General features: G+C 42.5%; 1 protein-coding gene across 2 annotated transcripts; it reads left to right on the top strand.

The window, feature by feature from the left end:
- The first annotated feature begins 1102 nt into the window (after nt 1–1102).
- Nucleotides 1103–22318, top strand: THSD1 (thrombospondin type 1 domain containing 1). 2 transcript variants are annotated; one of them, XM_026073688.1, is made up of 4 exons: nt 1184–1241; nt 6806–7771; nt 16817–16975; nt 20946–22318. In XM_026073688.1, exons 1-4 carry the CDS (start codon nt 1184–1186, stop codon nt 22316–22318), a joined length of 2556 nt encoding a protein of 851 aa, XP_025929473.1. The 2 variants fall into 2 exon arrangements, with proteins under 2 accessions (XP_025929474.1, XP_025929473.1); XM_026073689.1 differs by lacking the exon at nt 16817–16975 and having other exon boundaries at nt 1103–1241.
- Nucleotides 22319–22456: the final 138 nt, after the last annotated feature.

The raw sequence follows: 22456 nt of genomic DNA, 5'->3' as shown, positions 1-22456 counted from the left end.
TTTATGTTCTGCAGAGGTCATTTCCAACCTCAGATATGCTGTGATTCTGAGTTTTGCACTCTCCTAAGTTATGCCTGCTCCAGTACCAGATTTGTCTCATAAAATTAGTTTGTAAGCTTTATTGAACAAGAACTTTCTTGCATGTTTGAGTGATACTGAGCACAGTAAGGCTCTGGTTTTCTGACACTCCTATACAATACAAATGAGAACAATTCTTATGTTTTGAGAATGGTTCCTTTGGGAAAGGTCTTCTTTTAGATTCTTCCTTACTTCTATTTTTGAAGCAAATTGTTGGTTTTCTGCTATCATTGTGCTTCCAACCTCTTTTATGATTGTTATGAGACTCATAAGGGCTTGTTTAAAGTACATTGAAATAAAATTGTGATTCTTTTAACCTGCCCAATTTGGAGGAAAAATGTGAGGGAAATGCAGTATAAGAAAAACTTTCCGAAAGGATGTAGAGAATATAAACTTAATATGTGGAGGAAACAGAAAGTTAGCACCTTCTCCATCTAATCAGTCTGAATGACATAAAAGGCAACTATAGTTATAGTAAGATTATTAAATATGTTGCTACGCCTGAATAACAGCACAATTTGAGAACCGACATGATATATATATATATWTTTTTTTTAACTCGGTCTCTTTCATGCTTGAAAGCAGTTGACAGTAAGTGATATGAATTGTGTAGCAGCAGTAAACCTCCAATATCTACATGTGCTGAGGTCAGAGTGCTTGTGGTACTCTTACTTTTAACCAATACATTTTTTACATTTTCTATAAAATACTTGTTTTTTGCTATCATGAATCTTGATTTTCATGTAAGATATGCACAACATCAGTTACTGCAATGGGAAGGTAAATCACTGTGAGCTATCTTTACTGTTCTGGCTCAGGAGCTGATATTTTAAGAGTGGAAGTTTATTGTACAGTGAACTGTAGTTGTACTTAATCAGATCTATTAATACAATGTTAATAATTGTTAGGTAAATAGGAGAAAAAATGTTAATTAACACTGTGGGTGTTTTTACTTATCAGTAAGACATCTACCTTCATGTATTTTATGAAGCAAAGTCAGCACAGTTGTGACTTTTCATCTTTCAGGTGCTCTTGAAAAGTGCCTGCCCTTTGGAGCTGAAGAAGGACATGAGGAGTAAAAGGACCTGGGATCTCACTGGTCAGAATGAAACAGATGTTGAAAGATTTTTCAAATCTATTATTAGTCGTGCTCTGTGACTATGGTGAGTATTAGATCTATAAAGGGAATACTGAGAGACAGGGTGTTTTTGGATGGTGCTATTACCAGAGATCTGTTGAAACAGGACTGCCAAGGAGGCTGTTTCTGATATGCACAGAGTTGAGTCTAGGTCTTAGGCAAAATATAGGTGGAAAATATGACTTGCATAAACTGCACCTTTGCATCAGAGTGGCAGGAACCTTCCCTGCTGTTAATGTGCTCAAAGAAATAAACATGATAAATGTGGRCATTATTGAGGGACTGGCTGTGTTAGAAGTGGTAACTGGAGCTCTGCCCCCTTGTAAGCCTTGTATTTCATAACATTCATTAAATGCCATGTGACATAGACCATGGGTAAAATGCTGCGGAGCACTAGAGCCTGTTGATATGCGGAAGCTAGTATTCAGTGGGGCAGACATGAATTTTCACCTCCCTGACTCTGTAAGTGGGTACACTTTAGTGGGCACATACAGTCTCTCATTTTAGGATCCTGCTTAGGAGCTGAGGCTCTCTRTGCAGTCAGTAGAGAGAGGTGAGAAGTTTCATCTCGCTCAAGTTTAGATGTCTATACTATGGAAGGCGACATCTGAGCTAGGTCATGCTGGACCCCCTTATCATCAATGGAGAGAAACAGATGCTTTTAGTGTGCGACTCACCTGACCTGTTTTAGGTGTCCATACTAGGGTGGGAGGACTGTGCCATACAAGTGCCCATTTTTCTCCATTAACTATACAAGGAGCCTACAGTGGTTAGCTAAGATGTAAGCATCTCCAGTATAGACAACTTCATTTGATTGAGTGAGGCCCCATCCAATGAACCTAAGTTGTCAGCCATGTTCTCTCCTTGGCCCATATGAGAAGCCAAAGGATGGGATTCATATTCATTCAATTTTAGTTGCCTAAAATTAGGCAGCTAGTCTGTGGCAATCAGTTAGTCTCCTTTCAGTAGTCCACACACAAATCGGCACATCTTGAGGGCAACTCAGTCCATCCACAGTCTGAGATGTGTGGGATGAGAAAGCACCTCTTTCTATCAGTACCTAGTTAGGCTAGACATCTAATTTAAGTTAGACAACTATGATAGTTACATGGAGCTGAGGTGCATCCAATGCATGATGTCTGTCTTCTCTAAGAATGTACTAAGTAGAAGGTAGTTTTGAGAAGGGAATTCAGTCCTTATTACATCATGATTTAGAAATTTTGAAGATGGAACTCTTAATTCCTTAATAATTCATATCTTTTTTGAAAATTACACTCCTATTTTAAAAGCAGGTGGTATTCTGACATTTATAATATATTGCCAAACCATGCTAAAGAATTAAGCCTTGCACTGCTGAAATGTTGTCTATAGCATGGAAAAAGACCGTTTAATCCGCAGTTATGGAATGAGCTGTGGTAGCAAGCAGTTCACACACCAAAGGGCTGAAGATATCTTATAGAGGAGAGAAATGGACCAAGAATGTAAGCAATTTGCTCTCCTTATATGTATGAGAAAAATCTGATTTTAGGTAATTACGAATATTGAATATGCTCTGCTATTCATGCCCCCATGGTTGCTCAATTTCCGCACTAGAAGAAGGGATCACTAGAAGGGATAAAGAACATAGAGCTCCAGTCTTTTAGATGAAGTTAAGTCCAATAGAAGTGGAGACATTTGTCTGACCTATTGCCATTTGTTATTTTAGTAAGACAAAGTTAACTAGCCTGGTTAGGAATGCTGCACTGAGTGGGGGACACAGTGAAGGTACATACTGAGTTCACAAGTGAGGTGAATGATTCCAGTATCCCCAAGTTCTTGGTGAGCCAATCCTGTGGGCATGCATGATTGGTTGAGTCACAGGTAAAAGCCATTATTCCTGAACTCTACAGAAGCTAAATCTCCATTGAAAACTATAGGTGCATCATATTTTGCTATATTGCCAACCAAAGAGCAGTCCATAATTCAGAATATAACTTCCAAACTATTTCACTCATCTGCTCTCTGTTTTACACCAAGACTGCACTATAAATGTACCAGTATACCCTGGAAAATTACTGTAAAGCTTAAAAAAAAAACCCTTAACAAACAACAACAAAACAGTATTCTTATTTCTCATCAGTGTTTCTGGTGTGTTTGTTCTTTGTAGCTCTAAGCTACTGGTGGCTCACAAGCCAATGTCACAACCCAAGTTGGCTTAAACACAATTTAGAAATAAATAAATATCAAAATAGCATGCTCAATTAATTCTCCTCACTCTTCAGTGAAAACAAGTTTTTCCTTTTGATCTTTCTGAGAGCGAGGTCTTGCATAGACTCCACTGGCAGATTGTTGGCGCCACAGCCAGACTCCATTCAATGGAAGACCATTGTAATGACAACCAAAAATATACAAATGCGTTGAARGCTGCCCCTGATCAGCTGTCCAAACAACTGGGACCAAGTTTGTTTGTGATGTGGTCATGTCTGCACAGCAGGCTGAAGGGCAGTTGAAGAAACATACAGCGGAAGCTGGCTACTTCTGACTAGTGACTTTTGGAGCATTGCAGGACACTCTGTGAGCCCCCTATGAGTGCAAAGTTCTTGTGTTATTGCACAAAGATGGGAGAAGAGATGCTGTGAACTGGGGCTGTGTCAGCTGGAGCTCTGCAATGCTGTGAGAGCATCCTCTGTTAATGCTCACTGTTCTCATTTCCCAAGTGATTCGCATTAGGGTTGATGGGAGCTACATGGCAGTTCCCCTGCCTCTCTCCGCTCCTCCCCCACACATACACATTTGTCTTATTTCTTCTGGTATGGTCCAGTCCAAATTAAAAAAAAAAAAAAAAAGTGCAAGAGAGTAAGGACAGTATAGTAGCAGGTGCAGACATCAATGCTTTTGGTTACTACTGTTTTAGTGGTTTTGCCAAAAAATTAAACCTTGAAGTTGAAATTGTCCATACTAGGTTTTTGCCATGGGCTGATTTCTTTTTTCCTATTAGTATTTCAGATAAGATGGATCTGGCCAGTTCCTTTGCAGAAAAATACATCATTTTGCCTGTGTTAAAAGAAACAAACCCAACTTGCAACCATTTCACTGGGAAACTCTAGCACGCTTTAAGGAACTTTTATTTGTGAGAGTTCATCTTTCTGGTCTGGAATTTGCCTTTTGCTGTCCTTATAAAGATTTGCCCAAACTTGTTCCAGTTCTAAGACCTTGTAGATGAGTTTGTGACTAAGTTCTCTGAAGGGCTGAGCATGCCCCAGCTCCCATGGCTCCTCTTGCCAACCCCGTGCAATACTGTGTTTGCTCCAGCCCAGTGTAGCAGAGTTCCCCCACGTTCGAAACAGCAGGCAGTAGGACTGCTTGTTCTGTGCTTTTTGTTCCCCTCGCTGGCATGCTAGAGGTATGTCAGAAAGGGAGGAACTTGCTGGAATTAAATGCAGGCTGAAGGAACAGGATAAAGTAGAAGAGCTATAGGGAAATAGGTGGGATCAGGGGTTTGGAGTACCAGGGCAATAGGAGGATGGAGTTGAGAAGGTATCCAACAGAGATTGGCAGGGGTGACAGTAGAAGTCGAGGGAGCAGCACTGGGAGATGTGAGCAGGCACAGATGACAGAACCAAAAGATGGGGAGTAAGGAGAATGCAATCCTGGGCAAATCATACAGAGCTGTATTTTACAGGTGTTCAGAGTTTGTTTCCCGCTGTCTGCATGTCCAAGTTGAGATCAGGTTTGCTGGGATGCCATGTGCTCACTGCAACTGGGATCAATGGGAGCCAGCTTTGGATGTCTAAAGGATTGTTGCCTTTGAAAATCAGGTCCTAGGTTTCTTAAACAGGGCATCCAGAATTAGTTGATACTTGACAGTTTTCGCCTTTATGTCTGTGCCTTAGTTCCTAACACACTAAAAAGAATAGTGTCATCCCCTCATCTTTCAGGGACTTTGCAAGGATAAACTTATTAATATTTCTAATGCACTAATAATGATCTATGATAAGAGCACAATAGAAAAGTCCATAGGGGAAATGAATAATTCTGTATTATCAGAATGGWTTTTGGATGGTGTGTAGTCAATAATACATGGGACCACCCATGGAAGAATGAGAATCAAAGAGCCCCCGGTAGAAAGTACCATCCATCTGCCAAATGAAGCAGAATCTTGTGGAAAAAATGGTACTAAATCATGCAAATTAAAGACTGAGTTATAATACATATATATAAGATATATGCATGATTCATAAACAGAAGGCTGTGCATGCAACATTCAGACGTTATGGATGTGGTTAGAGCTAGTTACCTTAGGCACTTGTTGTAGTTGATGAAGAGCAATAGGCTCTTCTAGTGTACRCTGCACCTCACCCTGATGTAAATGTGTACAGCTGGTCAGATGAATTGTTTCCTGAAAATGTTTCCTACTGGCAAGAAAGTGAATCCAAGGTGACTAACTCAGATAGGAGCTTACAGTGGTAGGTGTCTAATATTATGTGCGATAAGTCTTACTACTCCTGATTGCTGAGTGCTTGTCTTGGCAATCTCCGTGTTTTTTCAGTAAAGCCTTCTTTGAGGCTTAAAGTATGTGTAGCAGATTTAATAAGTCAAAGTACTGTTAGTTGATACTACTTATGAACAGATGACTTTGAGGTTTTATACTTCTATAGCACTTTTCATCCAAGACTCAGAAACCTTTTCCTGGACAAATAATTAAATATAGAGGTCTCACAGCACATTTCATATCTGGAATAGATGTACGCCATTCCCATTTTTCGGATAATCTTTCTATGTCTGAAATCCTTAAGTTCCAAGCAATGCAGAAAAACTAGCTGAGCTGAGAACCGAAATGTGATCTTCCCAATGCAGTGCTTTAGATACCATCTATCCCCACTAGTTACAGCATGTCTCAGGATAATTTGGCAACTTGCACAAACATGGACATGCCAGAAATGAATTTTAAAAGACTGTCCCATTTATAATGAAATGATGTCATTTAGACATGTTGCACCACATCTGAGACAAGAAAAGTGCTGCAATCACCATCACTGTTATTTTCAGCTCTTTCACTCAAGTGTCTCTGTGATGCAAATGAGCAAAATGAAAGATTCATAAGACAGAGCAAGAGAAGAGGCTTCAAAAACATCATGCAGGCTTCCTATTTTATTTAATTTGAGGGACATTTTTCATGTTTCTGCATTAAGAAACTACTGTCCTTTTTGCTGAATTACAGCTAAAGTAAGTGGAACAACAGCTGGCCGCTGTGAAGTGGACTTTAAGAATCTGTCAAGTGAAAGAAGTTGAGAATTTTCATGGCTTATCCCTAGAAATTAATTTTTATGTGGAATTTTTTTTTTGGAAACCCTCTTGTTTTTAACCCTCCTGTACATGTTATTACTGCAGTGGGCTTTGAGCTGTTCCAAACAGCGTCCTTTCAAAAACAAGACATGGTGAACTTTAATTGGTATAGCTAGGACCTGTGAACTGATTTGCTTACTTTAAAAAGTTTGAGAGCCATTTATATRTACCCACTTTATAAATCTTTATTTTCTTCCATAAATTCCATAAACAATCAGTTGTTTCTTTGTTTTTTAATACTGTTGTGAAATGGTTTTCTTTCAGTTCTTGGTGAAGTGGAATACCTCCTCTTGGAGCAACCAGGTCATGTAGCCTTCAGCAATGACACAGTCTCTGTGGAATATCAGTACTATGATGGTGGTAATGTGACAGCAGAGAATATATCCATCCTATTGCTGGATGTGAGTACCAACCAGATCATTGCAAGAAAACAGCTTCCAGCAAATCAGTCACACGGGATGGTAGAGTTTAAGTGTTTCTACTTCAAGAGCGCTGGGGACTTTTGGTTCAGAATGGTCTCTCCAAGCAATAACAGTAGTGATGTACACTGGAGTGGAAGAAGAACGCCCCTCCTCCATGTGGAATGGCCTGTATTTCACATTGATTTGAACAAGACCTCAGAGGTGCTTGGAAGCTCCCTTCAGGTTGGACTTTTCACAAATGAACAGTTGTGTGCCATGAATGAGACGGTAGTTTCACTGGATGTGATATTCACCAACACCCTTTATGAACTAGGAAAACTAAGCTCTGATGAGACGCTGGGCATTAGAACTAGAAAAGGAATCTTGCTCTCTAGATCCCAGTGGGTAGAGTTTGATTGCCCACCTATAGGTCAAGAAACGTATATCACTGTGTTACTGAGATCACTAGAAACACATTCAGTCATTGCCTCCATGGGACCTATAGACCTCCTGCACAAATTTGGATACAGACTGGTTGTGGCACCAGAAGCAACGTGCAAAACTTTGGTTCAGGTCTTTGTGGTCTCCCCACCATGCACTTCTACCAGTGGAAAGATTGTTGTCTATAAAGAGGCTCTCAAGCATCCTAGTCAAAGAACAGCTTGGCTGTATGAAAACACCATTCACCCAGGAGACAACAGGACAGAATTTAACTGCACTTTGTTTGATGTGGGGAAGAACAAGTACTGCTTTGACCTCTTTAATTTCTCAAACCGAAGCCATTTCTCAACAAGAGTTAAGGAGTGTATGATGATCCAAAGGAATATGGGTTTGTACTGATGTTTGTCCTGTTTTAGTAGAAATCAGCACCCTTCTGAACCAACATGGGTAAAGATAAATTAATATGATTATGATGTCTTCTAATCAGTAGCTTCTTTTTTGGGTCTCCTACACCAGACAAAATAATTGTAATGACTTATACAGATGGCGATAAAATGGAGTAGACTGTTAAGGAGAGGGATACATAAGGTAGTAAACTATAGTAGTTTAAAATTACACTAAGTTAATGCTAAGTACCAGCTAGAACCTTTGGGGCATTTTAAAAGATTTATGTATCTAGTCCCAGTAAAACTGAAACTTGGCTTTCTTAGTGACATGAGAAGCTACTACAGTAGATCTGACCTATTGGAAACACTAGGGTAGGATTAATCTTACCTACATTTAAGCATCAAAAAGCCATATTTTTAACCTTAAGTAGTTGTCTAGTTATTCTTTTAGTCAAAAGAGAGAGAGAAACATCTCAGAAGGGTGATTCATCCCATCCTAAGATAGGTGTATAAGCTAGGTGAGCTAAATCCTTGTCTAGGTGTCTTCTCTCCATTATTTATTGTAGGAATTCAGAAGTCTACCTGTTAGAGATATAAATTTTGATTAGATTAATCAGGATTTGGCCATTGTGAAAAGACACTCTTGTGTCACTTGGACAGCTTGCGAGTTTTTCCATCAGCCTTTAAGGCCATGTTTCTACTACTGTTTAAGACAGACCACAGTCCATTTTCTGACCCATGAGGCTGCCTGCCAGGTCATGAGTTTATGAGCTACTGAAGCAAGTCCAGCAAAGGGCTACTAAGATGATTAAGGGATTAGAGCATCTCCCATGTGAGGAAAGGCTGAGAGAGCTGGGACTGTTCAGCCTGGAGAAGAAAAGACTGAGGGGGGATTTATCAATGTGTATAAATACCTGAAGGGGGGTGTAAAGAGGATGGGGCCAGGCTCTTTTCAGGGGTGCCAGTGACAGGACAAGAGGCAAGGGGCACAAACTGAAACACAGGAAGCTCCGTCTGAACATGAGGAAAAACTTCTTTCCTGTGAGGGTGACAGAGCACTGAAACAGGTTGCCCAGAGAGGTTGTGGAGTCTCCATCCTTGGAAATATTCAAAAGCCGTCTGGACACGGTCCCAGGCAACCTGCTGTAGGTGACCCTGTTTGAGCAGGGGAGTTGGACTAGATGATCTCCAGAGGTCCCTTCCACCCTCAACCGTTCCGTGATTCTATGAGTCACTTCCATACCGCTAAATTCTTCTCCTCATAGAAAAGATTAGCTTCATACCTATTGCCAACTGGAGACAGTTCATGGCCCATACGGTCCCTTGGGACTGGGCATGCTCTGGGAGAGTGCTGTTTGGCAGACACCAAAACCATGTCCAGGAGTATGAATGATCACAGTTAAGGAGTAGGAGTGATCACAAGACAGAGCTTGAGCCCATTCCTTGGTCCTGTTTAAGGAACATCTATACATTCTATTTATATCTGTACATCTTATATAGCGTTGCCTCAGAAACTATGAGAGATGGCAGTTCAAGGTTCAGCAGAAGCTAAAARTCACAGTAGCATAGTGGAGGAAGGAGGTGAGCCATCTCTCCTTCTCATCCCTGAACTGTGTTAAGCAACCAGTTGTGGTCGGCTAGGGATGGTCTGCAYGTGAATGAGGGGATTGGGTTTGGGTTAGGTTGTGCTGCCTACACCCTGGAATGGAAAACTAAATGCTCTCAAGTTTTGGAGCAGGCTCGTATTCATTGGTAATGTGTTAGTCTTTCCCACGTGCACACTTCACCAGGAGTTTGGGCTGAAAGGTTTGAAATGCGACCCATGCTTTGCTGTGACAGTCTCTTAGAGGGGTGCTTCATTGTTTCTGCTTTTTTGTATGCTGCAGGGACAGAACTGACATGTTAGAGCTGAACACTGCTATAGAGCCTTTCCCCTTCCTCCTGCGCCAAAACTCAGGCTCAGGTGTGTGCCCTAGCTGTATGCCAATCCCATGTCAGGAAGAGACCTTGATATACATCATTGGTCTCTCTGAAAAGGAAATGCASGTACTCAAGCAAAAAAAGAGTCATTGCACTTTCTGGGTAGGTGTCTGAGTGGGACAGTCGGGAAACCAAGAATATAGGACATGCTCCATAGTACACAATCAAGACACAGCCTACCTTAATTATGTTTCTAGTGCCATGCTGTTTTACTTTATACTATTGCAGAAATTCTAAAACTGTTAGATCTTTAATTGACACTCTAAACTAGAAATGACCTCTATTTTCACCACATGCCAAACTCAGTATATAGTTCATTTCTTTAGCTTAACTTTCCATCTGTATTCTCTGTTGGCACTCTCTCTCTTTCTTTGGCACAAGTAAGCCCATTTAAAAATGAAACATATTATTTTCTTAATCAAGATAATTTTCCTGAAGCAGAAAGGAAGAGAGAATTCTAATCTCTCTCTGTGCCTGGGTGGCATATGTGTTACACTGATTCAATCTAGCTAATTATCCTGACAGATGAATACCTAGGATATGACATAGATATGTTTCTGTGCCCAGTATTTGACTGTTTTAATTGATAAGATCCACCTTAAGCAATGACTCCCTGCAATTTGCTTTGTCCTGTTTGGTTCCACAACAGTACCAAATTTACAACTGCAGTTGAAAAAATCAGGTTACATGTGTGAAAAATGGCTTTAAGTCAATAGCTGACAAGTTGGAAGTGTCAAATCTACAAAGCCGATGAAAGCAAAACCACACAGCATAACTGTAAATAAAATGTCAACCTGAAATTAATTAGACTGCAGCACATTTGACTGTGTGTCTGTACGTGCAAGGCTTCAAAGCCCAAAGGCAGCATTTGAAAGGAATAGGGCATTYTGGGAGGGGTGCATCAGCCTGAAGCCACAAGAGGCAGCGTGAACCTTCACTGCCTTGGTGGCCCGCCGTTTGCTGGCTTCTTCATAAAGACCCTCTCCTGAGCTTCTCACCCTGCTGCAGGACACCATGCTGACCATTCRTTCTGAGACTGTGCACATAGACCTTGGCCCCTGATAGCTATTTGTGTAGTAAATGCTGCTGCGGCACAAAAAGCATCTCTTCTTAAATCACTTATTTTCTGCTTTGGACCTCCTAGACTTACTCAGATTAAGGGCAGGAGAGGTGATTACATCATTTAGTCTGGGCCCTGTGCAGCATGGACCATCACTATTCACCCAGTCACCCTGGTGTTGAGCCCCACAGTTAGTCTTTGCGTTCGACTACAGCTTATCTTCCAGAGAGGTATCCTTCTTTTGTTGAAGAGACCATAAAACTGAGAACCTTCTGGTAATTTCTCTCAATACTGTGCTCTGATARAGAAAAGGAAAGCGTGTGTTATTTATAACAAAAAATCGTCTAGCTTCATCCTCTAGTGATTGGCTTGTATCCTGCTGCTCTCTGCTAGATGAGACAGCTTTTCATACCCAGTGTCTTCCCCGCGTGAAGGCRCTTGTACGTCCAAATTGTATCAGTCCTTCCAGATAATCTCAGTGTTCTTTTTAATAAACTGAAAAGACTTAGTCTTTGTTGGAAAGTGTTTTCTTTAGGATTTGATTAGCTTTCTGGCTCTTTTCTGCTTCCTTTCCACTTTTTAACAATCCTTTTTTTTGACAACTGGACACCAGCTTTGGGTGCAGTGTTCTGATGTCCTTCTCATCGATGCCATCTGAGCAGTAGCACTCTCCTTACTCCTACTTACTGCTCCTCTGCTCATAGTTCCACAGATTGCATTAGTTCATTTCACCACAGCTTTTTACCCTGTGAACTCCTCTTAAGCTGCTTTTACATATGACCTTCGAGTGTTCAGTCTACCATTCTGCAAGTCTAATTTCTGTTCCTCCTTCTTGTCTGTGTAATTTTGCATTTTGATGATATACAGTCTACTTTGCTTTGTCTTGACTTGCCAAGTAACCTACATTGCTCCGTACAATTGCACTGCTTATGTCATCGCAGTAGTGGCATATTTTCTCAATAACGATCTTGTATTTACTTTCTTGTCACTGAGGCAAACATTGTATAGCATTAAGCCTAGTACTGATCCCCTTGGAATCTCTCCAAATGCATCTCCACTCAGTGGTGATTTTCTGTTGACAATTACATATCAAATCTGTCACTCAGCCAGTTCTTATTCCATTTAGCATATGCTCTATTATTATGATACAATGATATCGTCTTGTAAAAGATTAACACTCCTAAATCATTAAAATTATCTTCATCCAAACCACAGAGGATGAGATAAAGTTTATTTTACAACAGCCATTTTTCATCACGTATATTTATGACCCTTTATCAATCCTACTTTTTATTCTTCATTCCCGACATGTTTAGTACAGCCTGTGGAAAAGGAATCTCTTTTGTGTCTTGAGTAGGAAGTAGAAAGCTCCTGATAACCCTGAACAAGCTAGAATGCCAGCTCTTCCAGCAGAGGCTATCAGCTTCAAAACAAGTGTTGCAAAAAAGCCTGTGCTTTTTAAGACTGTGAATATATCTATTAAATGTGAGGAATATATATATTAAATGTGAGCCAACACTTGTGCAGCTCTCTGTAGACTCCAGCTGGAGAACCTGTGAAAAAATAACAGAGATGTGAGTCACTTCATTCATCTCAGTGGGGTGTTAACTGTTTCATGCAGATGATTTAGAGAGAATCATGCAGCTATTTTTTGCTCTATGTTTGACTGGATTATTTGAATGTCTGAGATAAAAAACTCTGTTAGATCATTTTATCCAGCACTAGGACTGCTGGAAGCTCATTCTTTTCAACACATTATCCTGTGCTTTCTTCAACTGAGATTTGAATATCCCCAGCAGTGAGACTTCTGCTTTCCTTAGGAAGATATTCCACCTCTAGCCGATATCCTGTGGGAAACATTAGGGATAACTCTGATRAAATTAATCGTTAGTGCTATGGCATATAAATGGACATATTTTTCTGTTATTTCAAGTGTTAATTAACTTTATTTTACAGCTCTTAGTTATGATCTGGAGACTAATTTTGACCTTGGTATAACACCCAGTGAAGTCTATTGCACTTGCTTACAGCAGGGCTGAGTTACCTCCTCTCTGTGACTTTTATAGGTATCAAAAAAGAGCTATAGGACAGGGCAACAGGACAAAAGGAAGGGAGAGGAAGAGGAAAGTAGGAGAGAGCCCTTCTGAGGAGAGAACTAGTCAATAGAGGAAGGAAGGACTAAGTGGAGTATCTAGAGGAAAGGCRGGAATCTAAGCCTTCCATCAAATTCTTGCTCCCTGAATAGCATTGTATGATTCAGACCTGCCTATTATCTGTAGGAAAATCTGGGAACCAATTAGTCCTAGTGCCTGAATCCATATCTGGCTTGCATTTGTTTAAAAACAGACTGATGCGAAGAATCTGTGTCTACCAGCCCTAGTYTGTAGCCCAGTTCTGCTTCGCTTACAGCAGTGAATTCTTAATCTCTACATCCCCAGCATTTTAAATATATATCTAGTGTTATGGACTCACTGGGACTTGTTTTAGCTTGTGAAAGGATTTGTAGACTGTGTTCCTGCATGTCTTAAAGGTGCCCATTTGTGGAGAAAAGACTGTGAGTTGCCCAGGGAGAGTCTAGGTTTTTTTCTTTGAAAGGGATCCTAGTCCTTTCATTGTCCAAACTAGTAACCTGTTGGAGCATGCCACCATTTCAGTGCTCCCAGGCTTATTTTCCATGGAAACGGGGAAAAACAGGATGAGTGAGAAGGATGGTCTTATCCAAACACCAATGCAATGTATGTACACCCAGTCTCAGCACCTAGGAACTGATCACAAGTTCCACAAATAGCCTGCAATCCTCCAGGCTGCAGTAGGAGTTTACAGGAGCAGCCTGAAAATTATTAGTGATCTCATTCCTTACTAGTGGTCTTGTTGAAGTGCTCGGGGCTGTCACCTGCATCAGACTGGAAGAGTAAGGCTGAGTGTCCCTCACTGACTGTGGTACAGGATAGCTCTGCATGCTCTAGTTCTTACCAAGTGAGAAGGAAACATAGAAAATTGAGGGGAGATACCATGCAGAGTGACAATTAACACAGTTAATTGCATTTATCTTTCATGTTGGCAGAACTGCCAACTGTCAAATATTTCAAGCTAACTCATCAGTTAGAGTCTGCGTGTTGACAATAGATTCCTCAATTGTATATGAAAAATTTCACACTTAATAGTGCTAGTTTGCAGTACATACCTTCTGTTTTTTCCCCCGGCACTTTGGATCTGTTTGTCTTAAATGGAGGTTAATTATTTCGTTTCCTTGGGGGAGAATAAACTGTGTTTTATTTTCTTCTACGCTTTGGTAATTGCAGGAGGTTGCAGAGCAAGTTGCAGGAGTTTAAATCTCCATCTTTCACAGGAGCTGGAGAATTTCCCACTCTCCTGCTGTTTAAGGCCCTCATTCTTAGCCCCAAAGCTATGAATGCCAAGTGTTTTTGGTAAGGAACTCTGTGGCCTCAGCTGAAGCTGAAGTCAGTGAAAAGTGCCCCAAAGCAATGGGCATATCATAGGTCTGATGTCAAGATTAGAAAATTACTCATCCTAAATATTGTTATACGTTGAAGCCCCCGGGCATGAATGCAGAGGTGGTTGAGCACCCTCCGCTATCACCAAAGTGAATAGCACTAGAGGCATTCAGCACCTTGCTGGATCTGGCCCTATATCTGACTGTAATTAACAGAAGTTAAAACAAGTGGGGAATGTGGAGATACATGAATGAGCTAGTGCATGCACTGGAAGTTGCAGCAGAGACTAAATTACCCAGCTGCTCAAAGTAGATTAGTCTACATGGAGGTCTATGCTTCCTCAGCTAGCCTACCTCCCACTGCCAGGGGACTCTGCCGGTGGTGGGTGACACTGTTGGAGTCTTTCATGATACTGAGATCAAGAAAAGTGTCATGATACTCCCAAGTATTGTGATACTGTGAAAACTTTTGGAAGAGGGATCAGCAGGCCCTTGAGGTGCTACTGGTTCTGATTACTTTTCTTGCTGCCCTCACTAATAACTCTGCTCACTGGCTGATGTGATCTTGCAGTGGTCCAGGATCCATGCCCTTGAGAGACTCCTTCTTCACCCCATGCTGTAAAGGCCTCCCTGCCCCCCAGAACTGTTCACTAGTTCCCCCCCTCCTTGGCATCCTCTGGCCTCTGCTTCTGCCTGACGCCATGCACCATCTGGTCCGGCTCTCTTCCATACTTTGCTGGGAACTGGCGTGGCTGCAAGTGGGAGAATGGGTGTGAAAGCTCAGCCTGCCTCCAGGCTCCTCTCCGCTGTGCAGGTGGCTGCAGGAGGTGCAGGAGGAACAGGCAGCACACAGTGGGCTGGACGAGCCAGAGCGCAAAGTGAAACGTAGCCTCGGAGCCCGGGTAGCTCGATATTGCTGTAGAGTCAGGGTCAAATAGCCACTGAGGTCACTTGGTATTGCATGAGCTTAACACTGCATTGCTGCTGGGGTCTTGCCGTGTCCATCTGTCCTCTGCATTAGGCCAGGCAGACATACTCAGACACGTGTGCACACAGACCTGCATGAACATGTGCCCACACACATTTTACAGCAGTGGTTGATTGTACAAGTGTAAGCTAAAAAGCTCCGGGCCCCATCCTGCAGTGCACATGAGTAACTGTACACAAGAGCAGCCCCACTGGTTCTGTGGCACTGTTCATATAGAAACAGTATGCATACTGGCATGCTAACAAAAATTTGTAGGACAGGACCCAAAGCAGTTAAAATTTCATATTTATTAAAACACAGCTGCATTTGTTTTTGTTAGAGACTTTAAAAATGGTAACATACTATGAGCAATACAGCAGCCGATATAACATGAAATCATAAAGCCATTTCCAGTCATGAAACACTATCTAGTCCTTTAACATTGTAAATTGTTCACTGATCAGGCACTCTGTGGTATGCTAGCAGCAAAACAAGCATGTAATAAAATCATATGTCATGACCTGTGTTGGCAGTAGCAATACCATAAACTATTAAAAAGAGCAAGCTTTAACAAATCTAATTTACTTTTTATTATTTATCTGATTTTTCTGTTTTATTTGTGAGCAGTTAAATGGAGTAATCAAGTCTATTGTTTTTATTTCTGATACATTTCAAAGCCAGACCATTGAAGTCAACCGACCCATAGGACAGTTCCCTGGATATCTGTTCCACATGGCTCTGTCTCTCTCAAGATTGCCCCTAGACTTTGTTTTGGGATTTAAAATAATAGTCTTACTTCAGTGTTACAGCTTTCAACTATTGGCAGAAATGGTCCCTTTCTGTCTCTAGGTTCTCACTGCTGTAAAGTTTGAGTGTTGAACACTGGATGAGGATGTTATCTAAGCAAAAAACTGGATTTCATTACTCTAAAGAATGATAATATTTGAGTTAACATTAAAACCTGAGCCTGCCTCCACTTTAAATAAATAAATAAACCTTCAAAATTTCATCTTGAGTTAATTGCCTAACCATAAGCAATAAAACAATAGGGACCTATAAGCTGTCAAATAAATGGTTCAATAACACATTTGTGTGCTAAGAAGATAATAAGAGGAAAAACAATATTGCCTTTTCCTTAGGCCTTGTAGGCTTATCCTCCTTTCATGATTATATAAATCAGGAGTAACTACACTTAAATCAATGAAGTTATGCTGTTGTAAAAACAGTATTTGTCAGGTGGGAATTGGAATCTATGAATATATAAATTACTAAGCTGTTAAAAAGATTTGTGGGTTAATTTCCATTTACTGTTGTTCAAGGCAGATCCTGCTGGGTTCAGTTAACTGACCACTGTGGTGTGGCTGGCACTGGAGCGAAGAACGGGAAAAAAGGGGGAGCTTTGCCCCAGACTCTAATGGGTACAGGAGCATGTCCCCGGACATTACTTGTTTTTTGATGTTGCAGTTTGCATTGTTTGGCTATTTATTGCTATTTTTCTTAAATAAGAGAAGACAGTTAAATGCTTTTGTCTTTAGAGATAATGAAGCAGATGTGTTCCTCATTGCTGTGAGCTTATGTATTTACAGAAACGTGGAGCCTGTGGCAGCCCTGGAGCCCATGCAGCGTGACCTGYGGAGACGGCGTCCGGGAGCGCTTCCGAGAATGTCTCACCTCGTTGCCAGCAAAACCAGGCTGCGTTGGATCACCAAAGGAGATTTCCTTATGTTCACTGGAGGAGTGTTTGTGTATGTAGCTCTACTTTTTTTTTCCCTGTGGTCATGTGTCTTTCCAGGTAAAAGCAAAAGGTATGTTGTTAGAATAGCTTTGTAGAACTGAATCATCTGACCTCTTCAGTCATACTGATTTTATGGGGGGATCACATTTCTGTGGTTGATGGAGTAGGGCTAGAGCCTTCACAGTTTTGTGGGAGAGCTAGAGACAGGGCTTTAAGGCTTAATAAGAGACTTTCTGCATGCTCTAGGTGCCATGGAAATGGTTTCAAATTTCCAGCATAGCTGAGGTTTTGGGGAATGGCTGGAAGAGAGCTCTCTGCGCCAGTAGAATGTATTTTGTACCATAAGGCAACTCCAGGCCATAGAAATCTATTAAGAAGGTAGTTTTCTGGCTTGTGCGTGGAGTACTCATGTATTTTTGATGTGTTTTGGAATATGTGTGAAAAATGTACAGCTACCAGTGAGGTTATCTGTAAAAGAGCCAGAGATGTGTATATTTCATAAAACACATGGTGTATGGAGATTGATAACTTTATGGTGGCTGGTGCTGGGAAGCTGCCCTATGTCACCTGCATGGTACCTTGTAGTATTTCCAGCTTAGGCTACTTGGCCACATTTTCTAGTTCCCACTGTGCTTCATAATTGACTTTCAAGTTGTCTCTGCTATGATGGGACAGGTCAGCGCTGGTTTGCACTACAGGACATGGATATCACTCAGGTCGTGTTGGAGGGAACTCTCTCCTCAGATCATGTCAGGTGGGAAGTGCCACAAGGGTTTGTTACAACTGGGAAGTGTGGTGTGGGCTTCCCACTGTGGGAATGTTTCTAGGTGTCAGTGCCAGGTCTCCCTCCTGTTCCAGCCTCCCACTCCCATCGGCGGGTGGCAGGTCAGGCTGGCCAGTGTGGTCTGGTGGCACATAGGCTGTGGAGTGTCAAGTGGCTGTGGAAACGGGAGACCTGACCATCCCTGGAATGGTGCATGGGGCGAGATCGGGTTGCGGCAGTCGCGTAGCCAGCGGGTGAGGCTGGATGAGGCTGGGCCAGGACTGTAACTGGGTACTTGCAGCCAGCATGAGGGACGGGAGAAGGGGCCTCTTTCAGAGGCGATGGTTGTGCTCAATTGATGCAAAACTTGTGCCTCTTGTAAACTCCTTGCTGGAAAAAGGAGGGTGCTAATGCCCAGGGGCTTGATCTRCTCAGAAGCTGACTGAGCTACAAGCTCCTGTATGTCTTCATGTCTCACAGGTGCTGCAGCCTGGCAGTGACTGAGAAGGGAAGGTGCAGTTCTGTGCCAGGTCCTAGGTTCTCACGCTGTCATTGAGCAGATATTTTAAACCATTGCAAAGTGAGCAATGCCTTACCCCTTGCCTTGGCTGCTTCCACGCTGCTCACTTCCTTGTGCTGTCGAAAGCACAGTGTGGTGGACTGGAACTGATCCAGCTAAAGAATGAACATTTTGGGGGTTTTGTGAAGTTGCTTATTACATGGCCATTACAATGCTTGTGCCGTTGAAAAGGAAGGACAACAGAGGGGGAGAATGTGTAGCTGAAGCAGGAACAGGGCAGGATTGCTCTTTTGATGGAGGTGTTGGCTTGAACCACCTTCAAGATGTTTGCTAAATGAAAGCCTCAGAAGTATGCAGGCAGGCCTGGAAGGTACTGTGGAGCACTGTAAGAAATGGGTTGGTATTGAATAAAAGGTCAGGTCAAGGGTAAATATTAAAAATGATATTCCATCGAGCCAKGCTTTGCATTTGGTCAATGTTCATTCAAGACTTGGAATATTTTAATAGTTTGTTGTTAAGACTTTTGATGTTTTAATGACTAGAAAATGCTGGCCATGTGGGTTTGGTTATTTCATAAAACCGCAAGTGTAAGGAGAGAGGAACAATTCAGATGTTTAGGGGCCCAGTTTAAAGCTAATGAATGACCTGTGCTAGGGCTGCTTGCCCTCTCTCTGCCAATCTCTGTCAGATTGCTGAGGGTCTGTGTGTTGACACCAGCGAAAATCAGTGGTATAGTTGATGTTTTTCTAACGCTGATATCCAGCTGTGCTTTTCTGTGCTGTCTAGTTACCTGCTGTAGGGGTATCTTTGTAAACACAGAACTGGATTATTTGACTTGGCTCCTTTTTGGCCAGTTTTGCCGTACTTTTCTGGAGCTCTGAGAGCAATCTCAGTGCCAAGGGCTGTGTGGTCTGAGACTCCCTAGAGGGGAATCCATGTGTGCAGAGTGAAGGGTCCCTGCGGTATGCCCACTGCTTTTGGGAAGCATTAGGCCTGCTGTGTGTGTGCTAGACATATGACCTGTGTGTGCGCCTTGTACTTTACATACACAGAAGTGACAGGCTTCTCCAGTGCTTCCTGGAAGCATCAGTCCTTCTATACAGGTGTGCAACAAGTGTAAGACATACGGTGCTTCCCAGAAAGTGCAGTGCTTTCTGGAAATGGCAGCAGACTTGTGCATATGCAGTGGATCTGCCTTTGGCAGTCTGGCTGGAGATACTGTGTGACAGCACTGAGCAGATTTGGACAGTCCTCAAACTCCAGTAGGGTCTTTGGGTAAAAAAAGAGGGTTTATATATAGGAAACTCAGATGTACAGAGCCCGGTGTCTGCACCCATTGCCATAGCATCATCTGGAGAAATTACCTTGCTTTTCTCTTGCACATGGTTTCTAATCCTCCTGCTCCCATGTCAGGCTGCTTCCTCTACAGAATTATACCTATGTGATTTCATCTCATTAAATCTTAGCTTGTTCAAGCAGTAAGTTCACACTGATCTTAAGGCCTCATGTGCTGTCTGATCTTGGGCTGGGAGTGTCTTCCTTCCCCCCTCCCCAACCAGACTCTGCACCTTCCCAAGATGGCCCATTTCAGCATAATTACATTTGCAGTCATTAGTCCAGCAGATGGAGCAAATGGCTGAATAACTGAAACCAGTACGCAGTCTTGGGACAGAGGTAGATAGGGTGAAGAGAGAAGCAAAACTAAGTCCTGTTTTGAACCGTGCTGCTTCCTAGCTGGTTAGCTTTATACTCCAAGTGATGCAATACAATGTGCATTACAGATGGAAAACTGAGTCTTTAGGAAATAACTGTGGGCAAACAGGACTGAGAGAAGGATGAGCAATGAATGGGTTGCTCTGCTCCAATGGTACAGAACAGGGCAAATATTGGTCTTATTTTCTCCCCTGAGATCAGCATATTCATTCCCCCACTCAGACCGGCACTGCTCTGTACTCTGGGCATGGTGGCTGCAGGCTGACTGGACCTGTAAGTTTTAGGGATCCTAAGAAAAATTATTCACTAGGCAGTGCTGCTGTTATGTTCTTTATGCTGCTGTTGAGCTCTCAAAGTGACATCAAGAGCAAGGATTTCTCAGAGGTCTTGGGGCTGTCATATAGCTCTGAGTCAAAGAAATGGGTCCCCATCAGTTTCTTTCTCAGCTAATAACCTACTGCAGAGGGAGAACATTTTGTCCTCTGAAACCCTGGGGTGCATGCACCACTGGGCAGCAGTGGAGGAAGCACTCTCAGAGTATTGCTTGCAAAAGTTACACTTCCACTGCTAATGCTGTCCCTCTTGTCTTCAAAATCCAGAGCTCACAACCCAGGAACTCTCACACCGACTTCAGCCATCATAAAATACTTTTAAAGTGATGCCTGGGCTATAATTATTCAATTTTACTTRTATTTAGGAGTGCCTTATGGAATGGGCAGAACAAGCGAAGGTAACAATTACATTTAAAAGGTCTGTGGGACCCTTGATTTAAAGCAAGTAGATCTGCTTCTGCCAATCCAAAATGATCAGTCCTTCTGTGCCTCTGACAGGAGTAATCTACAATGAGAAAATCTTAATGGCAGACAACTTACTGTACTATATTAATTGGTTACTTTTTCTTAATAGTAAAGTGGCTCTCTTAAGATACTGAAGAGCTGATGAGGGTGCAAGTCTAATGACAGACATGTTTGCTCTTTGTTACAGCTATCAAGCCTCCCATCCCACCCTCTGTCCAGCCAGGAGAAGACCAGAAAGCAAATAATATAGTCACCATCACAGGTATCTCTTTATGCTTGTTCATCATCTTTGCCACTGTTCTCATCACCCTGTGGAGGAAGCTCTGCAGAGCTCAGAAGTGCAGCACCGCTGTACGTCGAAACTCTGTCCATTCCCCCAGCTTCCGGAAGAACTCCGATGAAGAGAATATCTGCCAAGGCAACAAGCAGCGGGACAGCTTCACTGAAGGAGGTGATGCCCCTGTGAATATTCCTCTGACCTACAGGCAAAGCCTCCAACTTGCCCGAGAAGATGATGCCTCTGGAAGTGAGAATTTTCAGCCGAATGCCCAAAAAATAATCCCTCCGATTTTCAGCTATCGCCTCGCACAGCAGCAGCTGAAAGAGATGAAGAAGAAGGGCCTGACAGAGACCACCAAGGTGTACCACGTTTCTCAGAATCCCCTCACGGACACAGTTGTTGGTGCCACCACGATGCTTCCCTTGAGCACAGAAAACCAAGAGGAGGCAGCAGCAAACAAATTTAGGATCAAATCTCCATTTCTGGACCAATCAGCCAGTCAGCCCAGATTCCTGGGTGAAAGCTCTAACCCTAGGCTGGATTTTCCATTCTCACAGGTCAATCCTGCAATGAACCCTACCCAAACCTTGATAAAAAGAGCTCATTTCAAACACCAAGATAACAGAGGGGAGTTATCAGAGAGGGGCTGTCACAGAAACCCACAGTTTAGAAGAACAGCCAGTTTCCATGAAATTAAAAAGGCCAGGCCTTTCAGAGAGAGAAGCATGTCCACCCTCACCCCACGACAGACTCCTAACTCCAGGACCAGAACATGGGATCAGGGTTTGGAAGACAGGACGCGGCCAAAATTGAGAAATGCTAATCCAACTTCTGAAAAGCTGGATCAGTCCCATAGCACTGTGCTGCCATGTGAACCACAGGGCCATGGCACAAAATGCCATCAGAGGGCATGTCCCCCGGTGAAGAAGTTAGATCTGATCATTGACCGCCAACCTGCCAGTCAGGAGAAAGCAGCTGATAAGCCCGAGCCCAGCCGAAATAAGAGGGGTCCTTCACCTAACCCCAAAGGTGCATGGCAGAAAGAAACAGTGACTGCAGCTGGCAAAGACAATTACCAGCGAGGCCTAACTGTAAGCCCCGTCCAGTACCGAAAGGACAAGTGCCAGAGCTTCCCATTGGACCCTGAATTTGCCTTTTATGATAACACTACTTTTGGCTTAACTGAGGCAGAGCAACAAATGATTGACCTCCCTGGGTATTTTGGCTCAAATGAAGAGGATGAAACAAGTACTTTAAGTATTGAGAAGCTGGTGATCTGAGTGACTCATTGTAACCCTATAGGAGTGCAAGAGAGGATTTGCAAAATCTGTTGGCTTCTGATGGAAGGAGCAATGGGATCGTGTTCCCTCTATTTGGAAAAGGAGGGAGTTCCCAAGGTCTGACTTGTGGGAACACAT

Source organism: Apteryx rowi, unplaced genomic scaffold, assembly GCF_003343035.1.
Source record: "Apteryx rowi isolate R43461 unplaced genomic scaffold, aptRow1 scaffold_372, whole genome shotgun sequence".
Lineage (NCBI taxonomy): Eukaryota > Metazoa > Chordata > Aves > Apterygiformes > Apterygidae > Apteryx > Apteryx rowi.
This window is presented reverse-complemented; position numbering and strand designations above follow the sequence as displayed.